At 30.1% G+C, this 12636-nt stretch overlaps 1 protein-coding gene across 1 annotated transcript; it reads right to left on the bottom strand.

Annotated features, from left to right (window-relative positions):
- Positions 1–659: 659 nt before the first annotated feature.
- LOC147064489 (prostatic acid phosphatase-like) lies at positions 660–9188 on the bottom strand. The gene is given in 9 exon segments (XM_085958301.1): positions 660–1035; positions 1738–1818; positions 2256–2473; positions 3867–3990; positions 4171–4199; positions 4202–4355; positions 6425–6667; positions 7391–7489; positions 8977–9188. Coding segments are annotated over 9 exon segments (1185 nt in total). The 5' UTR covers positions 9115–9188; the 3' UTR covers positions 660–936.
- Positions 9189–12636: the final 3448 nt, after the last annotated feature.

Here is a 12636-nt window from a genome sequence, read left to right as displayed (position 1 = left end):
TGCTGGTTAACTTTTTTTTAAATTAAATTAAACCTTGCCTAACCGACCCATATTTGTTTAGGTATGCTATAGGTAATCCGACAAAAATTGTGTATACTTTTTCAGTCATACTTATTTGTTGGTTTGTCTTTTAAAATTCATGAAGCCCTGCACACCAAACATAATCGATAAAAAATATTTTTCTATCTATAAAATATCTAAAATGTTGTATGGTTTAATGGCATAATTTTATATATTTTATAGATACACGAATATTTTTAAACAATTATCTACTATGGTTTGGATTAGGCAACGTTTAATTAAGTTTTAAAAACTAATAATCACTATTTACACATTGTAGCCTTAGTTCAATGAAAACAAATATGTTTGACTGACAAAGTTTAGTGTGCACTATGTATGTCGAATCTTAACAGCCTACCTCCACCCTTCGCCACTGGTAAATAGAAGGACAATTTAGTATTATTCATGTACTAAATATACAATAATTACTGAATGTTCAAATGTAGGTATCACTTTTCCCTAAATAAATTTACAGTTTTGTATGATTTTTATAGATGCGAAATCTTGAAATAAAAATAGAGATTAGTTATGTACTTGTGTTATTAGTGGATAGGTATCTAGCTAATAACCAATTTACATAAATAAAAGTATATGAAAAATTTGTTTAAAATGTCATTTATTACAAAAATAAATTTGAGACATATAGACAAAAACAACTTGAATAACAACAATAAATCAAATAAGGGAGACCGTAGTCGGTTGAGACATTTTATATTTTTGGTGTTTTAAATAAATTAATAATAATAAGTCGTATTTATATTATAAGTTCTATAATGTGCCAACAAGCTTGGTTTCCCTTTTTGTTCTTGTGTATTGAGTGGATGGTTTTAAATATCAACGAATTGGTAATGATGTTCAGTTCTTGGTTTCCAACGTTTATGGACCGGTGAGGGCTGGGGCGACATAGTTGGGATCCTTTGTCTTGCATTCCTCTGACCACTTATTTGGGACTACATCTTCCATCAAAGTTATCAGCTGAAAACATAAATATAATTTATTATTAATTTGTAGATACTTATTTAACTAACGCAACGTCTTACGTGGGCGAAGTCGGCGTGGATCGCAGCGGCGCGCGCAACTCAAACGTATAACCGTATAAACGTATAACGAAAAAAAGACTGTCTACGAACATTTTCACACACGGTTATACGTTTGAGTTGCGCGCGCCGCTGCGATCCGACTTCGCCCACGTAAAACACCCCGTTAGAAAATGATCCTTGTCAATAATGTAAATTTAATACTATTTTCAACAATTTCAAATGTAAAATTGTAGTAGGTGTGTGTACGTTAGTAAATAGTTACAGCCTTTGCTCCGCCTATCAGAGATACCTAGTGGGGAAAATACAAAGCTTGCAATTCGGAATTAATTAATGCATATTATGAAAAAAATTATAAACTAAATTTTAATGACGAATATAAATATGTAATAATAAGATGCAATCCCTTAAATAATTCACATTTTATATTTTTAAGAAAATGTAAGATTATCTGTAAATTGTAAAACATTACTTTTCTTTCATTCAAAATAAATTGTCTCAAATTTCGACCCTAATGGTGATTTAATGAATTATTATTTTGAGTGATAAAATAAATGACATCGAAAATATTTTTAATGATATTTTTTTTTATATAATCAAATAAAAAAAGGTTATAATATGAATTATTTTCTAGTCTTACCTTTGAAAGTGGGCAAGTCTCTTTACATCCAGGAATGGTAAGCTTGGTTGGTCCAACGCTGGTCGAGTTGCGAATGTAAATCTATAAATAAATAAAATAAATATTTACTGTAAAAATAAATCAATAAATAAACACAAAATATATAGAGATATTTTTTATTTTGCGACACCTATGGGTTGATGACTATCTAAATTTTAGAATTTTTCAACAGTTTGAAGTAAAGTTTTATTTTGGATTTTCTCATAAGACGTAAGTTAATAATAAATAGTTCATGTGTAGGTAAGTACATGTAATAATATTCTTAAAATATCCACAAGTTTTATTTATATTTCGATAAATTCATGCACAAATAATTTTCTCGGAAAATTCATCACTGCCATCTCTACGGTGTACTTAAAAGATGTTAGAAGTTTTAATAAATTTAATAAAAATTACCGTTGTTAATTATTATTGTGTGGTAATAGATGATATTAAATTTATTTATATAAAAAAACATTTAATAAAAAATGTATCTATACCTCAACTCCGTATTCCTTGGTTTCTGAATTCTCATACAATTCAAACATAGCAGTGATTCCATAGCTCGGCACCTGGCTGTCCCACACACCAAAAGCAGAGAGCATGTTGGAGATGGTGGAATCATGGCCAGCATATACGAAGATCTTGCGATCCTTGGGAGAAATAGTGCTGTCAGCCTTTGCGGACCAGTCCTTGATCAATTTTCTTACCATAAGACCTATAATAATAACGAAAAGACTTATTTATTTTATAGTTTCGTAGCTTTTTAGAGTAACCGATAAAATGTATAATATACTTGATATATATGAAATATACTTTGTACTCATATACTTAGATATTTTAACATAGACCGGCCACTGTTCGAATTTGCAACCAAGTTGCAATCACAGTAAATCTACAGAATAATAACTAATGATATGACAAATTTAAAGTAAGGATGTAGCACTCTTATTCACCGGAAAATTATTATTATTCTGTGGTTCCAGGGTAAAAAGTGCTAAAGTCAGTTTGGTTTCATTTGAGATAATCGATTTTGAAATAAATCACAGTTGTAAAAATACTCTTGCTTATAAATTAATTGGTGTATCATTTTTAATTTCTTTTACTTTATTTATACATAATTAAGGTTTTAATATTGTGCTATATTCAAAGTTTTGAATAAGTAATTTTACTTAGTGTTAAAAGGATTTTCTCAACTTAAGCCATTTCTACAAATTAAAATATCTATTTATTTTGCTTTCTTGTAACAAAATCCACAATACACAGAAAAGAGCACACTTCTTTTCACATAATGGCATTAAAATTTTAATTTCATAAAAACGCTACTTAAGAGCATTTGCCCCGCAAAAACAGTATTTATAATAGTAGATTTTTATAAATAATAATCAATTCTCTGTTTATTTTATTTTCTCTTTAGTGGTGTTCCGTTTTGATATGGTTGTCATCTAAATTGTACGTATTACATTTCGCCGTAGCACAGTTAACCGTGAGCTGTCTTACCGAAAAGAGATTGCCGTTTAATATGTCATTGGCCGTATAGCACACCAAAAAATGGCTCGTTGTTCGTGGAGCATTGCAGACAGTAATAAAGTTATGTATACAAATAAGAACATGTACGACTTGATACGAGCACCAATAAAATTTTGATATGCGATATGATTGTATTTCTAATTTACTTAATAACATATTTTCTTTTGTCTTTCCTTTGTATTTCGGTGGTTTTTATTACGTATTTTGAAGTGTTTTATTTATAAATGAATTTGATCTCAATGACGTACACATTTCCGATCACGATTTGATTTATGTGAATTAAAAGGAAACAATGCAATAATGAAAAGTCATCAAAGGGATTTTTTAAAACTATTAATTATTATATTAATTACTAATTTAAGATAAAAATTATAATAATATTAATATGTATTTTTATCAGCGTTACAAATAAATTTATTTGACTTTTTATTAATTCGTGAAAAATAACACAAACATTTGGCACTTTGACAGTTTACGATAATGTACTCGATAGACGTATAATAAATATCTTATATAGTCATAAATAAGTATATTTAATTAATATTATTATATTTGACATTGCACTCATAGGACATCCTTACCTCCCTTCAGTCTTTTCAGTTCCGGGGAATATGCGTAGAGAACATAGCTCAACTTAGTAAGGGGCGTGAGCTTTTCGGGGTAGTAATTGCTGGTCCAATCGGGCAGTGCGAGACCGAACTCTTCCTAAAAAATAATCGGAGAACTTCTATATTATACTACACGATGCAAAGATAAATTCTTTTTGACATTAAATGTAATAAAACCACAATGGTTAGAAAAGGGTTATTCTAATAAAATCCAATTAATAATGTGTTCAATTAGTATTTCGCTGTTTAAAGTACACATAAGTAATAAAATATTTACCTCAGCCTTCAGGGTGCTATAAAGTGATGAACATCTTCTGGTGTGCTGACTTCAAAGCCAGTATGTTCAGTCAGTTCCTTAAAGAGTTCAGCATTTTCTGCCATTATCTTTTTGACTTCTTCAGTTTCGAAAACGGTCTTCATTGCCTCAGAATATCTCGGGCAGTTCTTTCTGCCAAGAAGAAGCTAAAAATAAAAATAAACTTAGGTAATTTATTTATTAAACAACAAGAAATATATATTTACGGCTAAATGATAGTTATGTTCGGTAAATAATATACCTGTGTGCATACGATTGATTATAAAATAATATTCAAAATTACACAGTAATAAAAAATAGCAGTGTTAGAAAGAATATAATATACCTATAACATATTATAAATTATAATGCATGAAACTAAAATAGATAATAATTACAAGATAAAAAGAACTTTTTATATACAATGTTTTTAAATTTTCTGTTGAATCATATAAAATTGACTTGACTAGATTAAACGATCAAAAAAAATTGTACTTGTAGAATTAGTACTGAAATGTCATTTTGACATTTCATATTGATTTCCATAGTAACGCACATATATATTAATAATTTAGTTGCTAGTACCCCAGACCCCTAGCAACCAATAATAATGGATTGGATTACGGATGTCTTCCGAAATAACTTTTCATATAAAACAGAATTAACTGAAAATGAATGCAATTCTACTTAAAGACGGCTAAAAGTATTAAAAAAATGCATTGGCATCGTGTTCTGATATATTATAAAAGTTTCAAACGTCTAGCTAGTCGGGAAGTTAGTTAAAAATCGATTGCAAGATAAACAACCACCGGACAAATAAATAAGAATTCGACCTAATAAAGACGTTGTAAAAATTATATTGCATTAACGAATATGAGTGCATTTTTAAAAGTTGTAAAGTGTTTTCAAATGGCATCTTATGGGCTTGACGCGAATAAACGGTTAGGTTATGTTAGGTTAGTGTTGTTATGACACTGGGCTAGTTGATATATTATTATATTAAAAGTTTTTTTGGAGTACAATTGAAAAACAAGTTTAAAATAACATGTTATTTAAAGAAAAATCTCCGAAATTCACTTCACAATAGAAAACTGTAGAACAATAATTTAGTTGTCAAATTGTATATATTAATAAGTCTGAAATCGGTGGATGGCTTTCCCTCCATATATTTTTTAAACGATTCACAGTTTAAATGTTTAAAACTTTTTTATTCATTCTTCGGTTATTATATTTCAAAGAAGATTTTCCCGCTATTTACGACTAGCCTTCATTTTATGCACGAGGTTTAGAGGTATGTTTGAAGCGATGCAGATTTTTTTCCAAAACTAATCGCCAATTTACTCTCACTCTATTTTGATGAATACTATGAAAGAAATCAAATACATAAACTATTTTTTAGATAACAATGCATACATGTTACAAATTTTAATCAACCAAATAGTTATATTATAAATACAAATTATTTGATTTAAATGAAATGAAAATTGTCATTAAAGGTTTTGTTTTTTTTGGTGAATATAATTTCAATTTATTTATTTTTTTAACATATTGTGGACATTACAAATTATAAGTTTGAGACGTTCACAACATGACATTTAGAAACAAAGATATATAAATATAACAGTATTACATAAAAAAAGAGATAGATCAGTAGATAAATTAGATAGGTACAAGGAAGTACACCGGATGAGTTAAGCAGACCCTATTTTAAGAATTTATTAAACAACGTCCACCTAAACTTATTCTCACCTAGGTGGAATATATCAACACCCGAAGCAATTTCGTTGAACATAGTTATCGCCCTCCCAATTGGCATTACCAGTGGCAGGTTGGTTCTGCACCTTGGGAGAATAAACAACTGATGGTATCTATTTCTAAGATAGTTATCAAGGACACACAGGTCAACACTGCCCAGAATGGCAGAGTTCTCATTTATACCTCGTATAAGTCGAAAAAAATACGTAGCTAAATAAAGATTTCTTCTAAATTGTAGACTGCGGTATGTAAGCATGCCTAAGAGAAAGTCAGTTGGATAAAGCCATAGATAGTATCCATACAACCTCAAGTAAAGGAGTCTCAAGAATTTCTTCAGTACCCTCTCCACCATAAGGCCATACTTCAACTGATGCGGTGCCCAAACAATAGACCCACTCTCAAGTCTGCTTCGAACTAAAGAATTAAATAAAAGTTTTAAGTTGTTAAAAATAATTAAAAGTTCATAAGTTGCAATGCTCACAGTGTCTTCGTCCAAAGGCTCGCTCCTGATCGGGATTGGAGTCCATGGGAGTTCAGCGTTCCAGTCCAGTGGAGAGTCCTTAACTGGCCATAGTCCAGCAAGAGTGAGGGCGCAGCTCATATGTGCTCGGTCAGGGTGTGTGCTCTGGGCATAAACTATGGAAGGCGTATACAATGCTCCAAGGAAGTCATCGTAACGTTTCCTCAAAAATTTTCCAAGTTTGTATTGGTTTACTCTTCCAGTCTATGAATAATAACACACGAAATAATTATTAACATTATGATTCGCAGCAAATATATTATCTTAACTCTAGAATATATTTTTTGTTAGAAATGTCGACCCCTGTATCAAAATAATAAACTCTGCATTGCAACATTATTATTTTGTTCATTGATAAAAAAATGTGTTGATAGTTAAATAGGTTTGCTAACACGTAAGCAAGCAATGCGTTATTAGTTAGAAGGAGGAGAGGCATGCCAGCAGAGGCACCTAGCGGAAAAACACGAAGCTTGCAATTTTAGACATTTTTTTGATAATAATTTACAATTTCAAGGGTATTAATTAATAAATTTAAAAAATATTAAAACGATGAATTAGTCAAAAATCTACACTAAAAAAAATAGAAAACTTAAACTAAATTTGAATAATAAATATGACCATAAAATATAATGTAATAAAAGATGTGGTCCTGTGACAAATTCACATTTTATAAAAAAAAAATTACAATTGTAAGTTTATCTTTAACTTTAAAAAAAAATCTTTTTAATATTTTCAGATACATATTTATTAATTAATACAGTTGAAATTAATTATTATTATTGATATTATATTGAATGAATTATTATTTTACGTTATGTTATAAATGTGATAATCATTAAAATTAAATATTATTATGTGAACTGATAAGGCAATTAAAATTAAAAGATATGATAGTAAAGTTATGTAATAAAGTTGACATTTTCTTACGTTTGTCAGTTGACCCCATCCGTACGGATAAAAGGTGTGATTAACGTATACGTCGTTCGGGTAAGTATCGGCAGGCGTTCTTTGGCCATGTCTGAAAACCTAAAAAACAAATAAATGTATTATCACCAAATGCAATTTTTTTTTTTTGAATTATTAATAACCATGTCCTTGCTTTTTCGTACAAGGTTGTTAGTAATTTTGAACAATCACAAATGCCCAGGCTTTGAGAAAAACACATAAATATTGTGTGTCCTGACCGGGAATCGAACCCAGAAACTCTCGGGTGGAAGGCCAGCGCCTTATCCACTGCACCACGAGAGCCGCCAACACCAAATGCAATTAATGACACTTCTTCGTCTTCTTTTGATGCAGTCGAAGGTTGGTGGCCAAGTTGCAGTAGGTACATACACCTCCCTATCCTGGGCCAATTACCAATAATTATAATTAACGTCACAAAGAGATTTTTCGATATCATTGGTTTTTTAATAATTTACTCTGGGTAGGTAGATCATGGCCCCCACAAGAGGGGGCTGACAGGGGGCCCGGCGTGGCGGGTCGACCAGTTGAATGAGAAAAACACACACCGCAAATACACTTTAGTGGTAAAAAAAGTCGCCCGCGACGCTTTTTTCGTTATTGATTATTACCATTTAAAAATATATGACTGCGATATAATTTGATGTGATATGATGGTTGATATAATTAAAAGATGATTCGCGTGTAGAATTTTATTTTATAATTATTTTAAGCGTGTTTCCTGACTTATAAAATGGCTTTTTATCCAATATGCCGAAGGGTTGCATGTTACTTATTTAGATACCATAAAATGAGGTCGCGATCAGTGATTTATAATACTGCGCTGAGTGCCGATCAACTGGATTTATTTAAAAAAAAAAAAATACACGGAAAACCCTTAACCTTGGGGTTCCGTGGTATTTTCAGTATATTAGGAATTCGATAAAAAATAGTATGAAAGCCTTTGATAATTTTGAAGAGTTATATTTATATTATATATCTTGATTTTAAGTCAAATGATTACAAGATAAAAAGATTTTTTTATATAAGTACTACGTTTTTAAATTTTCTGTTGTATCATATAAACTTGACTTGACTAGCTTAAACGATCAAAAAAAATGTACTTGATAGAAATAATACTGAAATATCATATTGATTTCCATAGTAACGCACGTATATATTAATAATTTAGTTGCTATTACCCCAGACCCCTAGCAACCAATAATGGTGTCGAAATAACTTTTCATACAAAACAGAATTAACTGAAAATGAATTCAATTCTACTTAAAGATGGCTAAAAGTATTAAAAATGCATTGGCATCGTATTCTGATATATTCTAAAAGCTTCAAATGTCTAGCTAGTCGGGAAGTTAAGAATCGATTGCAAGATTTGTACCGGACAAAGAACCACCGGACAAATAAGAATACGAGCTAAGAAAAACGTTGTAATAAATACCGTGGAATTAGTACAAAAAAAAGTTTTCTTCGGCACATTCAATATACCTATTATATAAATAAATCAAAACTGAAAATCTTAATTCAAATTTAATAAAAATATGTTTATAACTTACCACGTGAACTAGTTTCAGTATATTTGTGCTGCCAGGAGTAATGCGGTTACTCGAATGGTTTTCGGGAGCTTCTTGTGGCTTTCCAAGTGTGAACACTGGAATTACCACCAAAAACGCCAAGAGGAATTGCGCCCTCATTTTGTCCGTTTCTATGAACTTTGCCAAATTACCTTAGTCGATTTGTGCGATGGGATCCAGAGGAAGAGTGATGTGTATTTTAGAGCATCTTCAGCATTTATGTATTCGCTTATGAGATAACTGCAGGGTGACCATCGTTTTCCTGTACCACAAAATATAATATTATATAAAACATATTATTATTGTAATTAATTACCTATTTTAAAATATATAAGTAGAAAGCGCTTCAGTGAGTATTAAAAGCCACTAGTTAAAATTTGTCGTAATTAAGTATGACTCGTTTAGCATTGTGGTCAATGTGCGTGGGCGCGATACCCGAGAGATGCAGGTTCAATCCTGCGTGGGTGTCTTACTTTTTTCAAAAAGATTTTTTCTATTGGTTGTAATATATTTTCTCAGAAGTGTTTTCAAAATGATGTATGTTCAATAATTGGAATGCTACAAAATAACAATACAATGCAGTTCCACCATGAATTGACAGTTAACAAAAAAAAAATGTTTATTTTAATTTTAATTGAACTTGTATTTGTATTTGTTATCTTTTCATTTACTTTCACATTATTATTTATATTACAATATAATTTAATCCATAAACCTATGTATGTATTTTGAAGATTAAACGTACACATTATTAATAATAAATATTGTCTTAAATAGTATAAATTATTCTAGATTTATTTTTGACCGATTTTGTCAATGTTATTTGTATATATAAAAATTTTATATTAACTATCGAAAAAATGCCAATCCCGAGATCGTCAAATTATAATCTCGAAATCCTGGGATCACAATTTTGGCTCGGGATTGGATTCCCTATTCCTGAGTAACCGTGCGTCATGGTATACTGCTGAAAGAGCTAATAAACATGGTGTTGTGGTGAATGATTGTGAAAAAATGTGTGATGTGATTTGATTTTCAAAATATCTAGTATCCTTGGACAGGAATTATTTTTAAAAGCTTTGTTTTGCCTGTGGATTGTGAATTACTAACACATAGAATAATGATGAATCTGTTTTATTTGTTTTTACATGAGATCATGTTGACAAAAAGTCATAGTATAAATGTCAAATATTCATCAGCAATAACTTTAATCTACTTTGAGAATGTTTATATTCTTGGTGTCCATTTTGTGGTTTGTTTTTCAGAAATAAATATTTACTAATTTCTATTCCATCACTGATTATTATAAATCAAAAAAATAAATATTGCTAATTATTACTATAGCATGGTCAACGGATGCTGTAATGTACCTAAATTAACATGTATATTATATTTTTATACGCGTGTATGATAATTTTATTAACTGGCTATTCTTCTGATAAACAAAAAAAATACGAAGGTGACATATCGAACTATAAGAAAAAATAAAAATATGAATCCTCTCAAATCGAAAAAAGGCGATAAGATAACGACTTGTTAAACTTGATTTTATAATTAATAATCGTTAAATATAATATTATACTAATAGATAAAATTTAATGTATGCCGTATTTATGCAAATTTCCGTAATGATTAAGAGCGTGAATATTTTTTCCATTGTACCATGTTAATTTTGGCCGAACAAACTAGAAAAACTCACAAAAACTATTTCAGTAGGTTAATTATTTGAGATGAATAGTTTTGATATGCGGACATTTTGTTAAAAAGTCTTCCCATGTATTAAATTTCTTCAGGAAATACACATTTCTCCTCCTTTCGCTTCGCCCAGGATAGTTTAGTAAGCTCTTAGATACATAATAATATGATACCAACATTACCAACCTATGTTGTAAATATTTGTTAGAATTAGAAATGATTTAATTGTTTTAATATTATGAATTTATTGATGGTGTAAAAGATCATATTAAAAAAATATTACTTTAATTTAATAGATATATTATAAAATGTATAAAATGTTGTGATAACATTATAATTAGGTGACATTGATTTATTTTAAACCTTGAAATTATTAATTTTGTCGAAAAGGTCAAATATTATGCAAAAAATGTAGAAAAATTCTTATCGAACTAACAGTGTTATTTATATAATAGTCGTAATGACACGCATCTATTAATTGATTCTGGTACCACGAGATTCGGTTCAATGCCTTGTGAAATGATACACTCGCAACCTGTTTATTTAAAGATTTAAAAAAACATATTTTTAAACGTACCTAAATACTTACATTATTATTAATGAAACGGTCTACGCATGCGTAGCTAAGTAGTAAGTTATCCGTTTTATGCGAATTTGACGTACAGTGAATGGAAAACCCTAAACATCGTATATAATAATGAGCTGCAGATATCGTAAGGTTTGAAGATTTATTAATATTAAAGAATGAATTAATATGTACCGTATAAGCGACGTAGTAGTGTTAAGTAATCCAAACCTTCTAATAAAGCTACCAATGCCGTGTACTTGGGACAAGAATAAGAAAAAGAAGTAATCACTATGGATGACTGGTGGAAAGAATTGTTGGAGGAAACCAGGACACACTCAGGGTCGGTGGTGATTATAATAATGGTACCTTAGTAAAGGAAGACAAAATTCTTTTGACATTGTGGCTACGACGAAATCACTTTGGAAGGTTGTTAGTGTCATTTGAAAGTAACGATACCAATACCTAAACGAGTCGCCTACACTGCCAGAAGAAGCCGACACCATTTTACCAATATGTGTATATTATTATAACATTAAAAAAAATAAGGAAAATCGGTACATATTAAGTCATTACGATATCTTTTCTTTTCTTGTTTATTAATTTACATTTAATGATCACATAAAACATAATATTAATTCTATAAAAGAGTATTATCGTTGTATTAATTGGTTATCACACTTTTCAAATTATGATGTTGTCAACACACGCATGATATTGTCAATTAATTTAATACCAAGATTTACTGTTGACAATAAGTATTATCGCGGCCATAACAAGCAAATGTATGGGTAAACATGTATTATCCTGTAGTTGCAAGCTTCTATGGATGAATCAAAAAAGTTTGGAAGCTTCAGAATTTTCATGCGACAGTTAGGATTTGTTCAATCTGCGCCTACGCAGTAGAACGATAGTGGCAATCCTGCCAGCAAACTACGAACTATACTCATTTTGACGTTAACTGATTTTCACTACCTGTCAAATAGTATGTACCATAAAATGACAACATCGCACCTCGCTTACTCTTGAAGAATGAGATTGGAGAGACAGTCAGCACTTTTACGTGTAAACAGTTATTGTCACGATAGTCTAAAATAAGCACTATTGCTACCAGAAATCCATGCACTTGTATATAAGCGCTACATTATAACATCAATTTGTTTTCAATAATTAGTAATATAATATTATGTAAGTATGAGAATAACGTTTTCGCAAAAACTGACATTCAATACATTTTACTAATAACTTTCATTTTTGAAGTTATACTTCTTTAGGCGCGTTTGGAAAATCAAATCAGTGTATTTTTGGCGTGTGACATGTAACACATAATTTATTTTTTCACACAAAAAAACACACTCGATTGGATTTGTACCAACGATTGT

This window comes from Rhyacophila brunnea, unplaced genomic scaffold (genome assembly GCF_057557595.1).
Source record: "Rhyacophila brunnea isolate RB1 unplaced genomic scaffold, BYU_Rbru_1.0 scaffold_7, whole genome shotgun sequence".
Taxonomy (NCBI): domain Eukaryota; kingdom Metazoa; phylum Arthropoda; class Insecta; order Trichoptera; family Rhyacophilidae; genus Rhyacophila; species Rhyacophila brunnea.
The sequence above is the reverse complement of the archived record's forward strand: the minus strand, read 5'-3'. Positions and strand labels throughout refer to the sequence as shown.